This window comes from Bemisia tabaci, chromosome 9 (genome assembly GCF_918797505.1).
Source record: "Bemisia tabaci chromosome 9, PGI_BMITA_v3".
Classification (NCBI taxonomy): Eukaryota; Metazoa; Arthropoda; class Insecta; order Hemiptera; family Aleyrodidae; genus Bemisia; species Bemisia tabaci.
Genome location: NC_092801.1, coordinates 2461368 through 2487060, shown reverse-complemented (window position 1 = coordinate 2487060; position 25693 = coordinate 2461368). Strand labels below are relative to the sequence as shown.

Genomic DNA, 25693 nt, shown 5'->3' with positions numbered 1-25693 from the left:
TTTCCTGTTTTCGGGGTCAATTTGACGTGAGTTAACTGAAAAGCGTAAAATCCACGCTGTAATTCGATTTAACTTGGTCCAAGATGAATAGTTATTCATTAGAAAATCATACTGGAGGCGTAATGTAGATAGACAAGTAAATTCCTGGTTATTTTTCAAGCCTTCTTTAGCATTCTGATGCGTAGTAGTAAGGATTTTTATGGGCCATTCATCCATGGGCCTCATCAACCAGGTTGGTCCTTGGTACCAAAAATTATTGTCTATGAGATCAGAAACGTGGCACCCACGCGAAATTATATCAGCTGGGTTTTGGTCGGTCGAAACATGTTGCCACATCTGCGGCTCCGTCCTTTCCAGAATGTAAGTGACACGATTCGCTTCAAATGTTTTTAGAGTACAAGGTAATGTTTTTAACCAAGATAAAACCACTTCCGAGTCAGTAAGGGTGACATTACTCTGAATTTCAATCTGATCTCTGTACATTTTATGAGCCTTTTCGAGTGCCTTTGACATCAGGACAGCACCGCACAATTCAAGACGAGGTATCGAAATTGTTTTTACCGGTGCTACCTTTGATTTTGCTAGCACCAGTGAGACCTTTACTTCACGATTTTCCAAGTTTTCGGTCCTTAAATATATCACTGTTCCATAAGCTAGCGATGAAGCGTCCGAGAAGCCGATCAAATCTGCACGGGTATAATTTGGGATCACCACCAAGCGTGGTATCCGAAGTTTAGAGAGGAGCGGAAGCGATTCAAAAATTTGGCTCCACTCTAATTTCAGAGTGCTGGGCAATGACGTGTCCCAGTCTAGACCTATTATCCAAAGTCTCTGAAACAGAATTTTTATTTTGCTTGTCAAAGGAGCAAGGAACCCAAGGGGGTCAAAAATTCTGGCAAATGTGGACAAAATTCCACGTTTTGTATACGCTGGATCCAAAACAGTGAATTTGAATGAAAAAAAATCTTGTGTGGCTTGCCACTGCATGCCCAAGAGTTTTAATAAATCACTTTCATCAGTGATATCAAAAGTTGTTTCAATGCATTCCGGGGGAAGAGTCGCTAAAAACTCAGGGCTATTACTTGCCCATTTGAGTAGCGTAAAGCCGACTGCTTTAGCTACTTCCAATAAGTCGTCTTTCTTCTTGACGGCTTTGGGCACATCATCATCACCATCTAAAATATCATCGACAAAGGTTTGTTTTCTGAAAGTATCAACCGCCTCCGGATATATTTCTTCGTAGTCCTCGGGTACCTGGCATGTTACCGTGCGATTACACAAAAATGGAGAACTAGTAAGTCCGTATGTAACGGTATTTAATTCAAATTCCTGAATGGGCTGATTTTTATCACTTCTCCACAATATGTGTTGATATTTTCGGTGTTCAGGTAAAATTAAAATTTGTCGGAACATCTTACATACATCAGTACAAAATACAATTTTGTGAAGACGAAAACGTGATAAAATATCAATAATATCCGGGAGCAATTTTTTCCCGGCAAATTGAATATCATTCAGCGAAACGCCCGAAGTAGTTTTCATTCCAGCATCAAAAACTACTCGAACTTTAGTACTAGTTGACGATGGTTTGATGACGCAATGATGTGGAATATAATATTCCGCCTTTCCTTGCTGAGATGCAGGTACGGGAGCCATGTGGCCTAAATTTTCATACTCCGTCATAAATTCAGAGTATGACTGTTTCAATTCAGGATTTTTATCTAATCTTCTTTCGACGCTCAAAAAACGTGAAAGGGCGAGATCATACGAAGCACCGAGTTTGGCATGATCCGGTTTGAGCAAAATTGGCACAACATAGCGACCAGACGGGTCCCTATGGTGCTTTTCTCTATACAAATTTTCGCAAAATTCATCCTCCGGGTTTTCAGGGATTTTTACCTTGATTTCTTCTACTTCCCAGAAATTTCGCAAGAGCTGGTCGGTCTGGTCATGTAAATTTGTCAACAATGTAGTCCGCGGACTTACAGTGTGGCATTGATATTTTCCGGTGATCACCCAACCAAAAATGCTTTCTAAAGCAGTGGGCTCAGAATCACCAAATTCAATTCTGCCGCCAGTGTAAAGTTTTGGGAAGAGATCAGCCGCAATCAAAAATTCGCATTCCTTAGGTAAAAAATAGTCAGGATCGGCTAAGGTAAGATCCTTAAATTTTTCGCGAAGGTATTTTGGCACTGGTGCAATTGGTAGGTTCGAGGTGATGCGCGGTATTATCAGGGCGGTAGTACTTAAGGCAGGTGACGGTGAAAAAATTGGCTTGATTACACAAGTGGTTGCCCCTTCAACCTCTAGCATAGGCTTCTCCCCCACGCCAGTCAACGTTGAGTCTGTCTGGGTAGGTACGAGCCCAAGTCGTTTACTGCATTCTTGCGTAATTAATGACGTCATAGAACCTGGATCAATCACCGATCGAACCTTGAAAAATTTGTTATTTTTCCCTCTAATATGAACTACTGCAGTACCGAGCAAAACCATCTCTGATGTGCTGGTAGTCAAACTTGTTGCAGTGGTCGAAACTAATTTATTGTGACCGCCAGTGCTGTCAGTCTCGGATTTATCCTTTAAGTTTTTATGCTCTGAATCTTTATTAGAGGGAGACGGGGAAGTTTGGTTCAAATGTAACAGGGAATGATGACGTTCCTTGCAAGTTCGACATTTGACCTGTACCTCACAATTTGGCAACAAATGCAAATTACTGAGGCAGTTATAACAAAGTCTTTTTTGCTTGACAAACGAGAATCTCCTGTCCGAGCTTTCAGCCAAAAAACGAGGACATCTATACAAAAAATGAGCCTTTTCACATTTTGGGCAGAAGGGTTTTTTGGATTCCTTAGGGGAGACGCCGGCGACAAAACTCTTCTTTTGATTTGCGGCAGACTTGTCAGCCTTTTTTTCTCCGTGACTATCCTTTTCTTTATAATCATCAGGACGATAAAGTTCTACAATTCTAATTTGATGACGTACAAATTTCATCAGATCCTCAGTTTTGGGAATTTCAGTATCCTCCATCGATCTTTCAAAGGTCCGTTGAAGGCCATAAGGGAGACATTGGAGGGCTTGTTGCAAAATTATGAAATCCGCAAGATCGGCAATAGGTAAACCTTGCAACGCAGCATGACATTCGCTGAATGTTGCAACAAAATTCGTCAAATCCTTTGAAGTCTCCTTTTTAATCGCAGGAAACTTCAACATTTTACTCAAAAGTTCGGCTCCAATTAGCCTATTATTGGTGTAACGCCTAACCAAGGCATTCCAAGCTATGAGATAATTTTCATCCGAAAAAGGCAACTCCTTAATAATTGACAGTGCCGGGCCACTTAACACGGACTTTAAGTAGTGAAATTTTGCAGTCGTACTCAGAGCATTATCATTATGAATCAGTGATTCGTAAATTGAGCGAAATTCTCGCCACTCCTTTTGACTTCCATCAAAAGGTTTCAATTTTATTGGTGGCAACTTTACGTGTCTTTGGAGTGCCGATGCGCTCGATGTCTCTGCAGTAAGGTTTACAAGCGGCTGAGTGGCGGCTGGCGGCTGCTTATTAAAACTATCATAAATTTCCATCATAGCGTAGTAAAGCTCCTCAAAATGTATCGTGTCTTCTGCAAATTCTTCAGTCGCGCTAGTGGGGTCAATATTTAAGGCAAGAGAATAACATTTTTCGGTCAAGTTAGAATATTCGAATAGGCATTCCGACATCCTAGAGCAACGAGCCTTAAATTGGTCGACCTTTGTAGGGTCATTTTTCAAATTTTTTCCTAGGTCTAGGCACCTTTTTACTCGACTCTTAAGTCGCTCTCTGGCGGCACGGGTGGATGACAGTTCAATTTTTCGTTCTGACTGTGTGACTGACTCCATCATATTCTAACTTAATTCAAACAATCTAAAGTCTAGAATAATTACAGTAATATTCAAAAAGGCAAAAGAGAACTAATTTCTCGGGGATATGGCAACTCGGTGCCGAGCAAAATTCAAAAGTCAAAAAGTTCCAAGTGAACGATGAGATCAATAATCTCGAAAATGTGGCAACTCTGTGCCGAGCAAAAAGCAAAAAAGTTCCAAAGTGAACTATGAGATCAAAAATCTCGAAAATGTGGCAACTCTGTGCCGAGCAAAAAGCAAAAAAGTTCCAAAGTGAACTTTGAGATCAAAAATCTCGAAAATGTGGCAACTCTGTGCCGAGCAAAAAGCAAAAAGTTCCAAGGAACAGTGCAGCATTCAATCTACAAAATTGACAGGTGGTTTGTAAGTCCACTGTAACTCGTTGAATCTGCTATGCAAAAAACTCAAAGAGTATAAGTTCTAATGCGGCTACTTCAGTGTAACTCGATTAGGCAAGAAATGACAATTCTACAAAGAACTAGTGCGGATCGTAACCTGCGTGGTTTAGGGATCCGGCCCGAGGGACCAAAAATGTTCGATAAGAACCTAAATCAAAATTGATCAAAAATCAATAAGATGGGTGAGGTTGCAACTCAGAATAAAACAACGAACAAAAGCTGCTTCTAGCTGCAGTAGCATTGAAGAGCGAAACTAATCAAATTGTATATCATCATAGTTGCAACACTCGACCCGAAAAAACTAAAGGCATTGGGGTCAGATGCCGCAACATGGCAGTCTGACTAAACTTCAAAAACACGAATTTTCCTCCCCCAGACTAAGACGAATAAGAACTCAAAATAAGTGCCAGAAACCGCAACAAGGCTATCTGGACTTTAGCTCTCTTCTTAGCAGCTCAATACAAAAAATCGGCTATAGGTGACCGCAACGTGGCTCACCTGTTAACACTCGCGAGAATTCGCGAGCATTCAAAAAAGGGGGGGTTTTAGTCGCACTTGAGGTGATCCCTTATAGGTTCAAGACCTTAGGCGCAACAAGCCTTTTTAGTCTTGTCTTAAGGGTCTCTCGAAGATTGACTCAACAAAAGATCGCACCGAGGAGTTGGCTCATAGATTCAAAACCATAGGCTCAACATGCCTTTTTAGCTTTGGCTTGAGGACTCCAAGGTTGATCACAAAAACTCTGACGAAACACGGAGCACGTGCTCAGGCAACAGTGTCCGGTCCGGGCCTCTCTTCAAAAGAGGTGACAATAGCTAAATAGACGCAACTTGTCTGTAATCTAGCTATCGCCGGGTTGGGATTCTCGCTCTACGTAACTCGTCCCAGAGACACTGATTAGGAGGAATCAGTGGCCGGGCAACCAAAAACTAAAGCTCGCCAATTCTCGCGAATAAAATGAACAACTTAGTGCTAACAATACAACACACAATAAATCAAAGGCTACTTAGTCAAAAATGCCAACAATCTATCTGGCAAGTAGCAAGGTCCAGGAAAGATGACTTCAATTGAGCAAAATCAATGAGGAAAACGGTACAAATTATTAGCTCTCAGGCCGGCGATCTCAACGCGATCTATCGGCTGAAAGCTAAACTACTTGCTCTCAATTTCAGCTGCAATATCAATCGAAAAAATAGCCAATACGGAACATCGTTGACACTCTGGATAATGTGTATTTTTCAAAATTCTCAATTCGTCCTTCTGTCTCTTTATTTCAATATACTTCTTAATGCAGTCAGCACTTCAGATCCTATTTTTATTCAAGCATTTCCTTAAATCTTTGTAGATATCTCTTTGTTGTTTTTAACCTTTACTTTCCTTTGCCCAGGCAACACGTTACAACTACACGGAAGAGGAAAAATTTGCACTAATCGAGGTTATTGCAATGATCAAAGGCCTGCAAGTTTTAATGTCTCGTATGGAAACCTTTTTTACCGAAGCCATCAGACGCAATATTTATGCCGAACTCCAGGACTTTGTGCAAGTAATTCTCAGAGAGCCTCTCAGAAAAGCCATAAAGAACAAGAGAGACTTAATCAGAAGGTACTTTATCTTTTCCTTTCTTTCCTTTAAATGTCTTCAATTCCTTTCTTTCAAGTACTATTTTTTAGGGTGACGAGTTTTTGAACAGTCAGGTGCAACGCGGAAATGGCAAAGTATTCCGTTGCAGAACTTTGAAATTCTTTCCGCATGCCATAACATCTAATTATTTTCAATTCCAAGAGATTTGGCGCACACACCAAAAAAAAGTGATTTATGTGATCCAAGTCTTTTTTTAATAGATTTTGTTACATGGACCACAAAAATCTTCCAATCATTAAAAGCTCTTGGCTCCAGTCAGTTTTTGTTTATTTTTTGCATTTATTTTCTCGGTGTAATTTTGGCAGTTTTAAGCTAAACAATTCAATTTCTTTGAAGCATAAATGAAAATTTTTATTTTAGAATGAATCATTCATAAGAAAATAATCGCCTCCTCTCTTCTTCCAAAAAAATTCCTGCAATTCAATTTTAATGTATTTAGACAGGATTTTAGTTATTAAATTTAACTACGATCAGGGTTTATTATGAGGATGACCTTGCTTAATGCATGTTCTCCTCATTTTTACATTGCAGTATTTTGGTTTCTGTTCGAGAAACATGTGCCGATTGGCAGCGAGGGGTTGAGCCATCAGCGGATCCTGCGCTGAAAGGGAAGAAAGATCCTGATTCTGGCTTTGGTATCAAAGTGCCTCGAAGGAATGTCGGTATGTAACTCGATTATGTACCACTTAGAGAGGATGAACTAAATCTGAAATTTAATTTTTACCCAGACACAATCAACTCGATGAAATATAACTTGAATACTTCAATAAGTGACTCGAACATCCATTAAAGTAAGAAATTCCTTAAAATTATCGTTAAACACTGGTTAAATTCTTAAAACTTAAAAGATTCTATGTTAATGAAGTTTGATACTATATTAAGATGTTTATTGTGACTTCTCTAACCGCCTTGCACAAAAAATGGAAATAGCTTCATTTTGAAACAAACAATAAAGTTGCAGGGAATGATTTTAACTAAACCACTGAGGTTTTTTTACGATATTGTATTAATATCGTAAAAATGTACCAATAGTATTAATTAGTGCTTGATTTTTAGTAGTGAGCTGTGAACCTCCTGTTTTCTTTTGTAAACTGTCACAACTTTTTACTCAGAGCGGTTGAAAAGCTTCATAGACATTCCCAGTTAATTATTGTTTTTATTGTTTTGTTCCCATTCTATGGAAATGTGAAAAATTGCATTCTTTTTCTCAGGCCCCTCTTCAACCCAGCTTTACATGGTGCGCACAATGTTGGAGTCGTTAATCGCTGATAAGTCAGGCGGGAAAAGGACTTTGAGGAAAGATATCGACGGCCAGTATCTGATGCAAATAGACCAATTCCACAAAACATCGTATTATTGGAATTATCTGCTCGGTTTTAGTGGTGAGAATACCTCTTTTAAAACTTATTCAGGCCACTTTGAGCACACCAAACTTCAAAAAAAAAAAAAAAAAAAAATCCAGAAACCGGATTAAATGGAATTCAGCAGACAATTTTTCACTGATACCAAAGGTTTCTTATGAACGTTCTACAATTCCTAAAAAGAGTTAAATTGCCAAAAATTTGATACTTTTTGTTCCTTCAATGTGCAAAATGAATGTTTGTAAACAATGGAGTTGGTCATTTTCCAAATATTCGAAATTTGTGTCTTATCGTTTCAGAATAAAATTATGTAGCGAAAAAAAGTTGTGCATGACCTTCAAAATCACTTTTCTGCATTCACTTCAAACTGGAAACTTCAATTTCTTCTGAGTTGAGCAGTTTTCAAAGCAAGACACTGAGTGATTGTAACCAAGTGACCCACTTACAGTCTTTTTCATTTTAATCCTATCCTTTTTTAGCGCACAACAGATCCTACAAAGTGAGTGGATCCCCTACAATACCAGCATTAATGCAATTCCTCTACAGAACTACCCTTTGCTTTATTTCAGAGTCCTTACAACAATGCTGTGATTTATCTCAACTTTGGTATCGTGAATTTTACCTTGAAATGACCATGGGGCGACGTATTCAGGTAAATATAGGAAACATACATCACCATTTTAAGTGAGCCATAAAATTAATCTAAATAACTTCATATTTATCTTTTGGTCATCTGCTCTCAAATACCTATCGTTATACATTTTTTTCTATTTAAACCAAAAGAGCATCTTGTAAGTAACATCAAAATTATGTTCAGAAAAGTCCAGATTAGAAACTTAGCTTTTGCATGCCTTTGACCAATTTTAATGTCAACCTCTTTTTTGTGTATTTACATTCTGTCTTTGGATTTCAGAAATGCACAGTGCGACATCAACACAATGAAGAGTGCAGCGATCTCATCACAATGGAAAAACGCATACAGGTGAATATCGCTCTTGGGCATTTCTATTTTTTCTCTCCTAGTCGTCTATTATTCCTGGAAACAGGAATTAGTGCTGGACTTACATTTTATCCCAGAAAATTTTGAAAGATTTTTGTGAAAACCAGGAGTCTTCATTTGTCTGTTAAATCCTCGGAATAACATGCTAAAACATGAAATGAATTGAAATTTTCTGGACAAAATCCAAAATTTTTGACCAGTTTCTTGTGGTAGTTTGATTGCTGAAAGGTAAAAAAGCTTTCTGTAAAAGTGGTAATGATAATAGGTTTTCGTTCAAGAACTCTGAAGGTTTTTCACATTGTACCTAACTTTTTTTTTCATTTTGATCAACTTGAAATGCACCACTGTTGTCAATTTTTTCTTTCTTTGGGTTCTATCGTTACTTAATGCAGTTAAAGCAACAGCTGAAATCGGTTTAAAGGAAGTTAAAGCCTGTCTCAGATAAAAATGCTGTTTTTAAGCGCCAGCAAGTGTTCTATCTATCCTGAAAACATCAGTGCTGATTTTGTCGTTCAAATTGTGGAGAATTTTAATTTCGTTATTGTTTAAATTTTGGGTGAATGATCAATGTTTTCACGTGGGTAGTAAAATTGGGCTCAAGTCTGGAAATCGAATTCTACTCAGAATGAAAGAAGGACATTTTTATCTGGAACGTGATCCAATACTGGGTTTCTATAAAGCGCAACACATTTCTATCCATGCATCATTTGACAGGGTGTCTGCAGGTCTGGAAAACGGGGAAAAATCAGGGAATTTGATCACTGTCGGGAAAACCGGGAAAAGTCAGGGAATTCGATCGAAAACCGGTGAAAGTCAGGGAATTTTGCGCAATTCGAACATTTCGCGCCTATTTTTGCTCGTCACTGCCGAATTGGCCGAGTAGCGCGCTCGCGTGGCTGATACACGTAATGTAAACTGCTCTGTTTAACCAGTTTGCAACACGGCCGCTAGGTTCACTAATGTGTGTTCGCTAACTTTAAAGATCGAATTGATCTGCCCTATTTAATTTATCTACTTAATTTATGCCAAATGGCAAGATAGACTAAATAGACTTGAATGAAATTAACTTGCTAACAGCAGAAAATTACAGTAAAAAATGATAGGAAACTAAGTGCCCCAGTTTTGAGCAGATGGTTAATCAATTTTTTCAATAAGTTAGGAAATTTAATGAAAGTGCTAGAATTTTAGTTTTTCTTTAACTGAGTAAAGAAATATTTAATGTCAACTGCATTTTGCATGAAATTTTTCTGGTTCTTAAATCAACATGTTCACAACTGGTGCATCCACCTTGTAGAAATATTATCGGTGGATTATATTCTAACAAGCCAACGCTTGTTGAGTATAAGACAAATTCAATACCAACCATAGGTTCTGGAATCCATTGAATTAATTGACCTTTTTTTTAAAAAAAAAAAAAAAAAAAAAAAAAAAAAAAAAAAAAAAATCCCGAATCAAGCAAATTTATCTAAAATCGAGAAGAGACTCTTATTTCCTCTTGATTATAGCAAAATCTACCTGAGTTAGGCACATTTACAACTCTTGTTTTATATTTTAAGAAAAAGAGACTTGTATTTTCAGGGCACTAAGTAATATGCCAATATTTATGAAACCACCAGGGTGAACTATCGTTTGAATTTTCAAAAGTATACGGGGCAATATGTCACAAAGAGAGCGTAGTAGAGCTTAAAAATTAAATTTTGAAGGTGAATTTTAGTCTGAGTATACCATTTTGGAATTAGCTTTATTTTGAGTATTTAGGATCTCGTTCCTTTCAAAAGTATTACTCAACTCCTTCCAACGCCATGGTAATTCAGAATATGACTTAACGGGGTCATTCCTAAGGATAGTTTTTTTTAATATTTTCTAACTAGTTCATCGTATGGCTAAACCCAAAAAGTCAGGGAATTTTGTCATTTTTTGTCATGGAAAACCTGGAATTGTCAGGGAATTTCATTTTGAAAATCTTGTAGACACCCTGTTTGAGTTGTTTTCCTCCATATCTGAAAAATCATTTTTTATTTTTTTTTTTGTTCTCAGTTTCCTATTGAAATGTCAATGCCGTGGATTTTGACTGATCACATTCTACGTACCAAAGAGCCTTCAATGATGGAGTAAGTAGAAAATGCTCCCTTCCACATTTAATTTCTTTTCATATTCATCCATTTTTCTGAAATCGCCGACGTGATTGCTATCAACAAAATTTGTAACGAAATACTTTTCAAAGTTTAATGAAAGTGTTCTCACCTCTCTGTTGTTTTACTTTTTTCGAAATTGTAACAAACGAGTTTCATAATATTTGCAGTCAAAATTTATTCCGCACAAGTACTTTGATTTTTAGAGTTGGAGGAAAGTTGTAAGTTGTCATCTTAAATTCCTACCCCAATTGGTGTCGCCAGTGACACTTTTTTTCTGAAGGAAGGCAAGGAGAAAGGATTTATCTAGGACTTAAACATTATTTCATGCTGCATGCTTTGCATTTATCATTTAAGGAATATTTGAACTTGGAAGCATCTTTCAAAATCTATCTTTAAATGAAGTCCATAGTACTGTTTCTAATTAGTGACAAGATATATTCATCAAAATTGTTTGACAATTAACAACAGCAATTCTGAGCTTACTTTGAGGCTAGATTTGTAGATTTTTTTCATGAACATTCGTCGAAGATTAGTTGTCTTCAGCACAACATGGACAGGAATGTATCCTGATCGCGTTTTTTCAGTATCTCTTATTGACATCTTATTTTCTTCACAGGAACACCATTGCATGAATTTGTCTGAAATTTCCAGTGACCTTTTTTTACACCTGAGGGAGGAGAGACTCCAATTTTCAGACACATTAGTGCGAAAGTTTTCAGTTCATGAGTAACTAAAATGTTCGTAAAAGATGTGTTCTCTCGGGTGGTAGATCGACGATTGATCTAAAGACAACTTTTTGGTTTGCTAACATAATACTTGTAATGGCTTAAATTTGAAGTTAAATCTGCAAGGGTAGCAGTCAAAGAACCCTATTCTTTATGTTTGTAAGAACTTGGTAGGAAGTAGGGTTGATTTAAAATTATAATTCATTATTGCTTTGTGAATTAATTTTGTATCTCTTCTTTTCAGGTACGTCTTATACCCATTAGATCTCTACAATGACAGTGCTCATTATGCCCTGACTGTCTTTCGCAAACAATTTTTATACGATGAAGTTGAGGCAGAAGTCAATCTGTGCTTCGATCAGTTTGTGTATAAACTTAGTGAGCAAATATTTGCTCATTATAAGCAACTTGCAGCAAGGTATTATTTGTTTATTAGCCAGTTTTTGTATTTTTTTCTTTTTTTTTTCATTCTTCTTTTTCGTTTTACCGATTTTTTTGGATGAAAATTCCTGAAAATCTAACCCTTGGTGACGTACTGTGATTAATTTGCTCTGTTTTGACTTCGCACAGTTGACGTCTTGTCACGAAACTATTTTGAAGTCCAATATTCTTCCACCTGTTAGATTTGGACGAGCTTAAACTAGCGAATTTTTAATCACAGGATATAATTAATTGTTTCCTTCCTTTCAATGATTTTTTATTCTATTTATTCATAAATTTTTGAAAAAACTGATTGGCTACTTTATCATTTTTATCATCATGTGTCATTACATCAAAAGTATTTTTGAAAAATAATTCTGACAGTTGTAAGCGCCAGGTTACAACTTATTTATTTATTTTTAATGTGAGTGCCTGACCAATTCTCATCTCAAATAAAAAGAATCTAAAATTGTAGGTGTATTTTTTTGTGAAATATGAAAATTGTATGGATTTAATTCTTGGAACTTTCTTCTAATGTTGAATGTGTGCATCTCTCTTTCAGTATTCTGTTAGATAAACGTTTTCGTGTTGAGTGTGTGGCCATGGGAACCTACCTGCTGGCATATCCGCGTGCAAACCGATATGAAACACTGTTGAAGCAGCGCCACGTGCAATTGTTGGGTAGATCGATCGATCTCAACAAACTAATTACGCAACGCATCAACGCTGACATGCAGAAATCTCTTGAGCTTGCCATTTGTAAATTTGAAGGGGGAGACATAACAGGCGTTGTTGTAAGTGTTCAAAATGTTTATACTCCGTAAAATGAGGGGGAAAAGCAAACCTTAATTAACAGCAGCCGATGTGTAATTATTTGCATGATGTATTATCTGTCCTTCCCGACAAAAACTCAGCTTTTTCAATCAAAGAACTGAGAAATGTGTCCTGGACAGCAAGCGAGAATGCAGTTTTCCAATCTTGAATTGGCATGAATCCATTCTTGTTTATAGCAGCCTGTTAATTGAAAGCAATTCTTTGAGATATTGCGAGCCTTGAGAAACAATTAATTCCTGAGTTTTGATCTGGTTTCTTCCTCCTCAAACCAAGATGATTTTAGAATCAGCTGCATATAATCAAGTAATATTTTGGTTTTTGAAGATTAATAGAATATTAAATCTCAAAAATCAAGTCTTGGCTGTGGAATATTGTGGATGCCCTCACAATCTGCATAAAAATTAGACAGTAATCGTTTGAGTCTACTTGCTATCTGGTTAAAGGGAAAGTGAGCACTGGCCGATTATAATCATTCGCCAGTTCAAAAAATCAGCCGTAATTTTGAATTAACCTTATCTGATTGTGATTTTTAGTTAAGCATGATTGAAAATGTATTTAAAAATTGAAATGTACTCTAATTTTTCATATCCGAGCTGAGTTTAAAAAAGTGTGTGTTCATTTTGTTACACATGAAATTTTTGATGAGGGAACAATGTCTTAAGGTGTGAAACTTCTAATCGTGTGAAATTATCTTTTTCTGTTTTTTTTAAAAAAAAAAAAAAAAAAAATAAATAAATATTTACCACATTGTTTAATTTACGCCCTTTTTAATTGCAGGAATTGGATGGTTTACTACAAGTGAACAGGCTGTGTCATAAACTTTTGAGCAAGCATTTGGCGCTGGACGAATACGATGCCATGTTCCGAGAGGCTAATCACAACGTTTTAGCTCCCTATGGCAGGATCACCTTACACGTTTTTTGGGAGCTTAATTATGACTTCTTACCAAATTATTGCTACAATGCGGCAACTAACAGGTATGTGCTCTCTCTGTCATGACAAAGCCTCTGATCTACAGGATGACAAGTAAGGATGAAAAGTCACTGAAAACCTGGAAAAGTCGGGGAGTCTTGCCACAGAATATTGATTATTTTTCCTTTAACTGAAAAATGTCATTGGTTTCTTCTGCTTTCACATGTTCCTTTGACCAAAGTCAGAAAGTTTGCCTTTTACTCCAGCTATTGTTAAAAATTAGAAACTTATCCTCTGTAGCCTTCTTGTTCTAGTTTCGAAAAACGTCTCGTCTTGTTCTTTTTCCGGTTTCATTAACTTAATTTAAATGTCTTCAGGTTTGTGAAATGCCGTGGAATCATGTTTACCAACCCTGTGCATAGAGACAAGCCTCCACAAATGGGCCACGCTTATCTCTGGGGCAGCAAACAATTGAATCTTGCTTACACAACAATTTATAGTCAATATACAGGTAAGGAGACAGTCATCTTTTTCCAAGTAACCATCATTGATTAATTTTGGCCCACATATATAGGTACCTAAAAAGGCTCCATTTGGTCCCAGACCAATTCCTTTTGCAATAAAAAGAAAAATACTTGGGAGAAAGAACCTCCTTTTTACTATTCTGTAACTTGGCGTCAACTTCGCGTCAGCGGTGTTAGTGTATAATGAGAGCTTCAATAAGTGCCTTTTGTGCTAGAAAATTAAGTCCCTGAATTTGTGAAAATTTTGTTCAGTAATGTCTCGTTTACTTAGCTTTTGAAGAGCTTTTGGTTGCCCAGCTAAAAGCATCAATATTTTGAAAGCTAATTATATTAATTTTTACAGGGTGGCCACAGTCGAGGAATATGGAGAAATGTCAGGGAATTCTTAAAAGTCCAGAAAATAACGAATTTGTTAGGGATAAATGTTGAACCACATGTATTTGCTTTTTACAATGGATTTGAAGTCTCGAAAAACAAATTTTGCGTATAAACTATTTCAAATTAAGTCCTTAAAAGCATTTGGCAGTTCTTCAATTGTTATGAAATGTGTCAGAACAACCAGGAAATTGTCAGGGAAAATAATTTTCTGATTTTGTGGAAACCCTGTTTGTAGGGTGTTTATTAAAAACAAAAGTAACAATACATGCGACTTGATCTGTGAGAAGGGACCTTATCCTCTGGGAGAATATTTTCCTTGATTTTTTGCAAACACTTAAACAGTGTTTTCCTACAAGCTAAAATTTTTTGTCTTGGAAATTCAGGAACAATATCTCCTTCAATTTTTCAGATTTCAGGGTCAAACCTGTGCTGAAATATCCGTATTTTCTTCCTCCGTGCACGTCCAAATGTTCAGAAAAATTTGCTTGCGGAAAAGAAGGCCCCTAACTTAACCTCTGTTAGCACGGAGATTTTTCTTCTGCACTTCTGACTTCTTTCTCTGAAACTGTGAAAAAAAATGACACAGTTAGGTTCAAAGAACCAAGAATAAAAGGGAAGAAAACACAATCTAGCATTTATTATAGATTGATGGAGTAAGTCCGCAACCACGTATCTCATTTACAGAATTTGAAAATCTCCGCTTCTATTTTATTCCTTTAAAGGAGAACAAATCGACATTATTCTTTGAAGTCTTTGCAGAATTTTCTTGGCACTGAGAAGACAAATCATGGCAGTTTTCAAGAAATGCTGTTGAGTAGTTTTTCATTTAAAAAATAAAGTATGTCAGGAAGTCTGCAGCGTCACAAACCGAGATTTGTGGTTGCGAACTTACACTGTCGAAATGAGCACTATGAGTTCCCTGTTTATAAGCTTTAATTTATGTTTCAGTGTCATTATCATCCTTTCACTCTAACTCTATCCGCCTCTGTTGTAGGTTTCGTCGGCCCTTGCCACATGCGCCATATGTGTAGATTATTAGGTTACCAAGGCATCGCAGTAGTGATGGAAGAGCTCCTCAAAATCGTCAAATTACTCATCCAAGGAAACCTCCTTCAGTTCACAAAGACTTTGATGGAAGCAATGCCCAAAACATGCAAGCTTCCACGATACGACTATGGATCTCCAGGTTTGTTCAAACTATCATTCTAATTTTTGATCTAACGTTAAATTCTTCTTCTTTTTTTAAGTTAGTTCTGTCCCCTATAGAGACAAAAGTAGAGATTGAACCAGCAAATCTGCCATCAAAAGAAAACCCGCCGTGACTCAACTCTAGATTTTCACTTTTTTTCCAAGGCAATGTATTATTAAATGAATGCCAATGCATACATGGACCGCGTTAAACAGAAAGGAACCAAGCCACATCAGCTATTGCCAAATTTAACTGGGCAATTGAATTTTTGACATGAAAACGGTTGTGCGGATTTTTATGCAAATTTCAGTGAATTTTCTCCATAATACAAAGCAAATTCCTTAAAATTCTCAAAGGAATCCGCACAAACGTTTGCTCGTAAAAAATAAAATGCAGTTGTTAAATTTGGCAATAGCTGATGTGGCTTGGTTCCTTTCTGTTTAACGCGGTCCACATATCCTCCATACTTTCAGAATGGCTTTGGCTCATCATTGAAAATACAAATGGAAGAAATGACACATAGTGAAAATTAGGTTTTCCTCCAAATTGAACGCAATAGAAGGAAGAAAATTGCAAAATCTGGAGTAAGATATAACGTTTTTGCTTTGCTCGGCAGGAGAAGATCTGATTTTAAGTACTCGAGTCACGCTTTTTCTCCTTAAAATTTCACTTACTAAATGATGGATGCACTCGCCAGTTTGAAAAATAAATTCTTGAGCCAAATATGAATCTTAACCAGGAAATGAATCAAAAGATTTTTTTATTTTTCGTCAGCAATGGAGAATTTGCACACAAAAATTGTATTGCTTCATCTGCAAGTGCCTAATGAGTTGAGTTCGCAGTATTTTTCATAATTTTTTTCTGACATGGGAAATTGGTGAAAAATAGATTTAAAAGTGAGATAATGTGCCGCCTAATGATGTCATCTGGCGGCATTTTCCATCTAAACACATGTATTTTAGCAAATTAGGTTATTTTATCATATTTTCTCCAATAACTGTCCAATTGAGAAACCAAGAATACCCTTGTACTCAGTTTTCCTAGCGGTATCATTTTAAACAGGAAATTCCCAAAATTTCGGACACCTGCAAATTCTCCATTGTTTGGAAGATCAGTTTCTCTTTGATTATTTAGTCTTTGTAGTGTCGAATAGCTACCTGAGTGTCTCTTACAAATATGTAGCAGAGCAGAGATGCAAGGAAAGTATTCTCTCTTAACCATGGCATTCCTTTAAGTGTTGGAAATATTGTTTGTTTATCCTTGAAAAATCCCTAACACTCCATAATGGGCCTGTTGCACCAATTTTTTTTATTGCTTTAATCAAAAGAACTGAGGCTCCTGATGTCACAGGAATTTTCCCGGAGTTTTTTGATCACCGGAAACCCCCAAAAAATCAACTTAAAAACGCCTCAGAATTTGGATTTCCAAAACGGTCGTTTCGGGTCCGCCATACTTGTGACGTGAAATGATATGACAGACCTGGTTTCTTCATCACTTACAATGTATTTTCCCGTAAGGAAATGGCAGCCGCTTTTCAAATGCAAATATCGAGTCAATCGATAATTTTTTGATCAAAATGGAAATCAGAAATGGATTCCTCGTACGTTTAAATGGTTAAAACCTTCATTAGATAAATAAGAAACCGACGGGATAAACCCTATTTTTAAGGAAGACTGTAGTCAATGGGCGATTGTTTACATCTGCTTAGTGATAACAGACATGGACAATAGCTCAATATTTGGCCATTTTCATGAGTTTTTACTTTTTTGTCACTATTTGAAGGTAAGTTTATTTTGTAAATCAATTGTTTAGTGCCTTAGGATCATGTTAAAAGCTGTAAAGGTATACTTTGTTACTTATTAATTCAGAACACACTCCGGCAGTCCAACGCTCAAACCTGGATGTAGCGAGTCAGTTGTTATTTCTTACTATTTCACCCTTTATTGCTTCACTGAAGACACCAAAATGATAGTATCAATCATTGATGATGAAAAAAACTTACCTTTGACAATACTGATGAGATGAGGAGACTGGTATGTTTTAGCTGGAGGCAAGGAAAGTAGACAGGATCCTTCTTCGGTTACCAGACTTTATCGATAAATTTTTCTGTATAGTGTTACACTTAAAACACACAGGATTTTAAAATAACATAAGTTCATAAAACGTGGGAACGTTCTGAATGATATTGAGATGTTTGTTGAAGAGTTAAGAATGATTTACACGCATTGAGAGAACATCCATGGTTTGAGCGTTGAACTGCCGGAGTGTGTTCTGAATTAATAAGTAACAAAGTATACCTTTACAGCTTTTAACATGATCCTAAGGCACTAAACAATTGATTTACAAAATAAACTTACCTTCAAATAGTGACAAAAAAGTAAAAACTCATGAAAATGGCCAAATATTGAGCTATTGTCCATGTCTGTTATCACTAAGCAGATGTAAACAATCGCCCATTGACTACAGTCTTCCTTAAAAATAGGGTTTATCCCGTCGGTTTTTATTTATCTAATGAAGGTTTTAACCATTTAAACGTACGAGGAATCCATTTCTGATTTCCATTTTGATCAAAAAATTATCGATTGACTCGATATTTGCATTTGAAAAGCGGCTGCCATTTCCTTACGGGAAAATACATTGTAAGTGATGAAGAAACCAGGTCTGTCATATCATTTCACGTCACAAGCACAGAATCCACCAATCACAAGTATGGCGGTTGAAAAACGACCGTTTTGAATGGGTCGGTTCCAAAAACAGCTTTTTTTGAGTTTGAGAGGTCATTTCAAGGTTTTTTAGTAGCGCCATCGTTCTTTTCGTGAAATTTGCCATAACAATCAGGCATCAATTTGCAAATCCCCGCACCTTCCAACAGGCCCATTTTACTCATTTAAATTCCTTGAAAGGTCCTTGAGCTATAGTCAGTTAATCATGGTAATGTTGTGGTGAATTAAGAATAATTAATAATCACTCTTCTATTTTCCAGGGGTCCTAGGTTATTATCATGCTCAATTAAACGATATCGTGCAATACCCAGATGCCAGGACGGAACTGTTTCACAACTTCCGTGAGTTCGGTAACACAATCCTATTTTGTCTGCTCATGGAGCAGGCGCTCTCCCAAGAAGAAACGTGCGATCTAGTCCATGCTGCCGCATTCCAGAACATCTTGCCAAGGCCGTTTTGTAAAGGTAAAGATTCTCTCCATCTGAAGCTTGAAATGTCCGAAAAGTATTCGAAATATGAAACTCTCAACGGCTACTCCAAGATCCCCTCCAAAAAATTTCAAATTTTTAGAGGGGTCTTGAAAAGTTAGAGAATTTTGTCCAACTCTGGAAAGCATGTGGATTTTGCTGGGGAATCCTGACATTTTTTCTTTCAGCAAAGAATTAGATTTTTTTCAATTTCATGAGACTGTATGCTTAAAATTTTTCGTGAAGAAAAATTTCATACCTGTTTCCAATAGAAAGATAAAGTCTTAACTCAGAAAAAATATGGGACGTTTTCTGTTTAAAATCTTTTGCAGATTTCATACAATACAAAGTTCCAAAATCAAGTCCTGAATAAAATATGAACAAATATTTTAAATTAAATAAAGTGGAAGTCAGATAATACAAATGACATCACTTGTATTTTTGCCGTTTAACCAATGTTAATTGTAAACTTTTAATCTTGTTCAGGAGTTGATTTCTTGACATCTTGTTGTGTAATTTGTTTTCCTCGCAAATATGCCGCAGTAATGCTGCACAGTACTTAATCTCATAGCCTTTGTAATGGCTCATTATCGTATTTCGCTCTTGTGTTTGAAAAATTGATTTTTTAATAGCAATTCTCTAATAATTTGCTTTATTTTTCCAGAGGGTGAGAAACCAGAAGTTAAGTTGCGGAAGCTAGAAGCCAAATTTGATTCTCTTCATGTGGTCGCGCATGTAGAAAAACTTGGATCTGCCAAGGTGAGTAAATTATAAGTTGGCATTCTATCAAAAAGAAGAAATTATGCTACAGCTTACTTTTAGATACGACGAAAGTAACTAATATTATGATTCTCATCGCTCTGTGAGAAAATTGGACAACATCAAATGCATTAAGGCTGATTCCAGTTTTAATCCGTCCAAATAACTTGATAATATCAATTGTATTTGGATGTATTTCTGTCAAACGGAACTATGTGCATTAAGACATGAGCCTTGAGACCCATAAGAATACATGCATAACAAGGCTCACGTCTTAATGCACATAGTTCCGTTTGACAAAAATACGTCCATTTATCAAATGAGATCCTTAATATAATAGGAGCAATTCAGTCTCATCAGCTTGCTTTTCAAGCGTGGTTCTGTATAATCAGGGTATCTACAAGTCCGGAAAGTCCTGAAATAGTACTGATTTTTTAGGTTAGGTCCGGAAGTACTGAAAAAGTGCGGAAATTCCGCTAGAAGGTCAAGAATTTTTTTCATTTTTTGTCATATTTTTGTGGCAGTTTGAGCGAGAAATTCAAATTTTTGAAATTTTTCGAATTTCGATTGGAGGTACTGAAAAAGTACTGAATATGTAATGTCAAGAAGGTACTGAATTTCTTGGGAATGTACTGAAAAAGTACTGTAAAAGTACTGATTTTTGGCCAGCCTGTTTTAGTAGACACTCTGATAATGTCAAGATCTTTTTTTCTGTCTTTCTTTTGTTCTACTTTTTCTTTTCTTTTGGTTTTGATCATTAATTTCTGCTTCTTATTCTCCTCAAGCAAACTATGATTGCCAAAGAAGGAGACCTTTTGACCCGCGAGAGATTGTGCTGTGGTTTGTCGATATTCGAAATAGTCTTGTCTCGCCTTCGAGGGTTCCTAGATGATCCCATCTGGGTGGGAGTACCGCCCACCAACGGAGTCATGAATATCGATGAGTGCACGGAATTTCATAGGCTGTGGTCTGCTCTGCAATTCGTTTATTCCATTCCTGTCGGAGAGACGGAATTCACTGTTGAGTGAGTACTCTTTCTTGATATCAAAGTTACAACAGGAGGATGTCCAGTTAAATTCAAAACTACTCCCAACTCCTTTTTTTTCTCCGAAATGTTGCTTACTGCGTCTCTGCGTGTCTTAACTGGGGCAGTTTTCATTCCTATTAAATATAGCATGACATTGTTTTTCTTTAAATTATGGTGCAGTACTGTTTTTGACGTGTAAGAAATTCAAAGTAAATGTTGAAGGGTTCTGTTTTTTCCAAAAGAAGAAACAGAGAGGCATTTGTGCAGTGTTGCACTGCTTAAATGTGTCCAAATATGGATGTATTGCAATATTTTTAATTCTTTGTTCCTTTTAATCTCATCAAATTGTATGCTCTAGTATTTTCCTGCAATAATAACTCTAAATAATCTAGTGCAAGTAGATGCGAGAAAGTCCTCCAGGACCTCCCTCCAAAAATCGGTGTTCTACTTCACTCATCGCTCTTGCAAGACGAGACTCCTTTTCAAAGAGTGTTTATTTTAAGTAGAAAGTATTTATATAAATATTAATATGCGTAAATCTTTTGATGGTTTACTTTCTTTTTTACTATGATTCTGGTGTCGTCTTCCAGGGAACTTTTCGGTGAAGGTCTCAACTGGGCTGGCTGCACGATGATCGTTCTCTTAGGACAGCAACGCAGATTCGAAGCCCTCGACTTCTGTTATCATATTTTAAGAGTCCAGAGGGTTGACGGGAAAGATGAAAATGTCAAAGGCATTGTAAGTCCATTTAATCATTCTTTTAAATTTTTTTTTGTCGTCCCCCCCCCCTCCCCCAAATCAGTCTTGAATCTTTCAAGACAGAATCAGATCTTTTATTTCTTTTCAATACTCGCCTATCTAATAACCGACGTTTATTATTTTGAATTTTTTTTTTTTTTTTTTCTATTTTTCTGTATTTTCCAAGAGCTTATTCAGTAATTATGAATCCTTTCATTAATGGCTTGTAAAAAGTAGACTTGATAGGATGCCTTCAGGTCTTGAAAACCACGAACTGTCAGGAAATTCCATTAGGTTAGGGAAATCTGGGAAAAGTTATGGAATTTTATGGCAGAAATCGGAAATTTGACAAATCTTGAACTTTGAATTCTGAAAAAACATCACTGTTTTCCACTTGATTGACATAAAGCTCATTAGTTTGGTTCAGAGCTCAACGCTCTGAGTTACGTTTCGTAATTTGTAGTGAAATTAACCAATGCCAGAAATTTGTCTTTTTCAGTTCCATGTGTGAAAATAGGCAACATGGAAAGTCAGAAAATTTTAGTCAGGGAAAACCTGCAAAAGTCAGGGAAATATTTCCTGTTGAGGCTGTAGACACCCTGCTCAGCTCACATGAATTTTCTTGAATTTTTTTGAGTGAAAACAACCTACAAAAATCGAAGTTTAAAGTTGCATAATTTGAGCTTCTACTCTGATAGAAATTGCTGAGAAAACAAAGATAACACAGAAAAATATCTGTCCTGTTGCAGATATATTTATGAGTGACGCATAGTGACTCCTCTGCCGAGATTCATGGTCTGAACAGCATTGATGCTGAAATTTCAGTACATTTCTACATTTAACTAAATGTCAAACGTCCATATCCTTTTCTCACTATGTAGCAACCTTGCTGAGCAGGCATTCCAATACACAACTGCATGCAGTGGAAATAATTGAAAAATCAGGATTTGCCCAAATAAAAGACAAATCTTGTCTAAGAAAGATCAATTGATGTGGAGTGAATACACTTAAAATCCTTAATTATCTAAAGCATCCATCTGTTTCCTGAGCTAGGTTTTCTGAGTGTTGTTAATTTCTTGTTTCAGAACCTCAAACGGATGGTGGACCGAATCCGCAGGTTCCAGGTGCTGAACTCTCAGATATTCGCAACGTTAAACAAATACCTGAAATCAAGCGAACACGACAGTGCCTCAGTCGAACATGTCCGCTGCTTCCCGCCACCGATTCACCCCTCCCTTGCAGCGCATGCACACTACTATCGACCGGAGAACCTGCAGTCACAAACCGTGCATAACCTCTAAATTCCCCTGCTTAAAGGAATTTGTGATTTATCTTCGTCTCAAGGATTATTTCATTCCATTTGTGAAAGGCTCACCGTTATTGTGAGAGATTGTGATAAGGAAATTTTTGTTCCAGCGTGTGAGTACAATACCTCTTATCCCCTTTTTTTTCTACATCCAAAATTTGTTTTATTTTTGTAGGCAAGTGGTACCCGAAATGCATTTTGTACCTATTGAAGAGTATATACCTCTCCTCAGGTAAAAATTGTGTGGAACTGAAATTTTATCATATTTAAACTAAATTAGTTTTCGTGCTGTCGGGTTTGTACGAAGGAATGAGCACTCCAAACTGTGTCATGTTAAATTATGACCATGCGAGAAGTATAGACTCCCAAAATTTTTGGTTCAGTTGTGGGTCTATACTTAGCCAACGGCTCCATCACTCGCAGCTTGCGAATTCTTGTACGCCTGGCAAGGCTGCTTATACCAAAGGTAGGTGTTAAGATCTCGCGATCATCGGAAGACAATCCTTCTAAGTTCGTTCTTCTCAATTATGTTACACCATTTTTTAATATTTCTATTATGTGTACCAAGGCAATTAGTTTATCATATATTATCTGCCATTGTTAGTGAATATACAAGATACGAAAATTATTTAGCATCGCACTGTGTACGCAAGATGCTTGATTACCTTTTTTAGTGCAGTATTAATTTCTCTGTTCCATTTTGATGAGAATAAGCGATCATGCAGTTCATAAAAATGCATGTTGGTTTATTCTCACACATCGTTCAGTTATTGTCGGAGCATTCTGGTCTTGGAAGAATTGTTCAAGGTTCTTTGTCTTCCATTTTTTATTTTTTTTTATTTTTTACTCTCATTTATTTCTTAATTGTTCTGTGCTAAGAATAGTTAACCTCCAGTGCAGCACAGTACTGAAAATTATTTAAACCGGTTTGTTATTTATTTATCTTCCTACAGCCTTTTCTTTAACCAAGGAATTGAATTTTTGTTCACAAAAAATCTGTGTGCAATCTTCGTAGAAATGTTTTGAAAACTTCTAGTAAAGAGCCCAAAGAGAGGATTAATTCCTGCTAAATCGATTTTAATCTCAGATCCTTGAGCTTTTTAGAGTATTTTTAAAATTTCTACATAAATTTTTATGAAATGTAAATTGAGTAGGTGATTTAGTACTCAACATTTAGCTTCTGCTCTGAGATTACCTACTGTTGCTGACTTGATGGTCAATTGTGTCATTATTGGCTTTTCAAGTATCTTGTTAGTGTTTTGTAAGTAGGTATCTATAATCACGTACCTAAAATGTTATTTGTATTTTTTAAATGCGTAGAGGGGCATCTCTTCATTACTGTTTTTTATTTTTCTGCCAATTTAAATTTTTGACAGGGTCAAGAAGCCAAAAAACAAGTATTCGGATGTCTTTATTTTTATTTTATACAATGGTTTTTTTCTAAATACTAGGTTTTACCCACATTCCAAGCAGCCGAGATGTACTAAATATGTATCACCTTCTTGGATAGAATTCGGGGATAGATTTATTGAACGATTTTCGGTTTCCGTTTACTTTTAATTTGGCTGTTATGATATTTCTTGATTGCATCCTAGAGTTCATGCCAAGCAAGTTTACGTAATTGTAGAGAGCGACAGAAGATCCACAATCATGATTCTTGTATTTTCATTCAATGCTTAACTAAGACAGATAATTTTCATTCAATACTTAACTAAGACAGCTAATTTTCATTCATATTTTAAAAGTTCGTGAATGTTTTTGGCTCAGACTCTAGTCAGGCACTGGTTCTGAATTAACTTCAATTAAGACGGTGAAGATCATGGAATTCAAATTTGTATTGATTTTCAACTTGACAAAGAACGTCGAAAAAGGAAAAACGTCCTTGAAAGTTTGCACTACACGATCTGAAGCATTAAATATGATCTTCTCAATAATAATATGTACCCCGAAACCTATTATTTTCCGCTCTTTTTAAGAATGCAATCTGTTAATGATGAATCACGCTTTATTTACCAGCATTTTTTAAGTTTGGGAACAATTTCTGTGATAAGGTCTTCTTTCCTCAGAGGTATCGATTTTATTTTGTCCAAATTCCAAAAAGGTCATTTTGAAAATGTCTTCGACTGAATATGTTGAATAAACCTCGATCAACATTGTGATAGAGATTTTGAGGAATTAAATTTCTACACGTTCCTGATTGAGGTCTGGATTTATCTCCAGAATATTCAATGTCGTGTGGGTTTGAGTGGGTAAGAGGTGGCCCGTGGAGAATTGATATCGCATAACTTCAAGTTTTACTTGCACACTTCTCGACGTCTTTGGTATTTTTTTATTTTTCAATTCATTGTCAAGCAGGCTGGAAACATAGGGTCAAATATTTCTCTCAATAACACGTTCCATAATCAAGTCTCCAGACCCTCTGAATATGGATCTCATTTTACTGGTTTTTTCAATCGCTTTAAACTTGAGACCCATACAAAAGTTCCAATCACTCATTAAGAACAATGGAAGCTCTTACAATACAAGTGAAAAGCAGGGAGAAAAAATTGCTGAAACAAGGCTGAAATGCAGACCGGAAATATTTTAGCCTTGTTTTACTATTTTTTTCCTTGTCTTTCAGATGTTTTGGGTCGTTCCTTTGTTCCTTCTTTTTCAAAGCATCGATGCTGAGCAAAAGCATCAGTCTATCCTTTTTATCTCGAAATTGTTCAAGTCAACAAGTCAACCAGGAACCTCACCTTTTCTTTGTAAACATGCAACCAAAATCAAACATTCAGCTGTGTGCTTACTATCAGGAAAGTTAATGTGGTTTTAAAACCCTGAAAAAACATAAATTGTGCAGAATGATCAACCCTTGATCAGTGTAGTGATCCTCTTGCACATTGCTTCTCAATTTTATATGAGTTTTTTATGTAATCATACGTGTATCATTTTTATCATTGTACAAAATAATTTATTGAATCATTACCTTTTTACTTAAATTTTGAAGTGGTATTTTATAAAATATCCTGTCTCCGTCGTTAACTGCCTGTTTTGTGTGGGGAATATTGGAGACTCTGTGTTTCTGTAGAACTATCTAATATGTACTCATTCGGAAGATAGTTGAAAGAGCTATCATTCCGTCTGCGCAGTGCGGAGCACTGGAGCTCCTGGATGATCCAACTTGATGCAACGGTGGGGGATGGGGGGACAAATAAAGAATTTGTCGGGAAGTTGAGAAATCAAAAATTTAATGGTTGTTTCCAACTCATCGGTT

General features: G+C 36.4%; 1 protein-coding gene across 5 annotated transcripts in view; it reads left to right on the top strand.

Moving 5' to 3' along the window:
• The window catches only part of LOC109036337 (cytoplasmic FMR1-interacting protein), a 39705-nt gene extending 14287 nt beyond the window's left edge, over positions 1 to 25418 (top strand). For 4 of the 5 annotated variants that reach the window (XM_072304558.1, XM_072304559.1, XM_072304560.1 and 1 more), the window contains 16 exons: positions 5686 to 5900; positions 6471 to 6601; positions 7151 to 7321; positions 7870 to 7952; positions 8214 to 8282; positions 10338 to 10411; positions 11405 to 11578; positions 12143 to 12374; positions 13192 to 13391; positions 13704 to 13837; positions 15223 to 15414; positions 18401 to 18604; positions 19272 to 19366; positions 20152 to 20390; positions 20984 to 21131; positions 22217 to 25418. In XM_072304558.1, coding sequence (XP_072160659.1) covers positions 5686 to 5900; positions 6471 to 6601; positions 7151 to 7321; positions 7870 to 7952; positions 8214 to 8282; positions 10338 to 10411; positions 11405 to 11578; positions 12143 to 12374; positions 13192 to 13391; positions 13704 to 13837; positions 15223 to 15414; positions 18401 to 18604; positions 19272 to 19366; positions 20152 to 20390; positions 20984 to 21131; positions 22217 to 22432 — 2577 coding nt within the window. In that variant the 3' untranslated portion in view covers positions 22433 to 25418. The remainder of the gene's footprint in view (positions 1 to 5685; positions 5901 to 6470; positions 6602 to 7150; positions 7322 to 7869; positions 7953 to 8213; positions 8283 to 10337; positions 10412 to 11404; positions 11579 to 12142; positions 12375 to 13191; positions 13392 to 13703; positions 13838 to 15222; positions 15415 to 18400; positions 18605 to 19271; positions 19367 to 20151; positions 20391 to 20983; positions 21132 to 22216) is intronic. The other variant, XM_072304562.1, reaches the window with a different exon arrangement.
• The last annotated feature ends 275 nt before the right edge of the window (positions 25419 to 25693 follow it).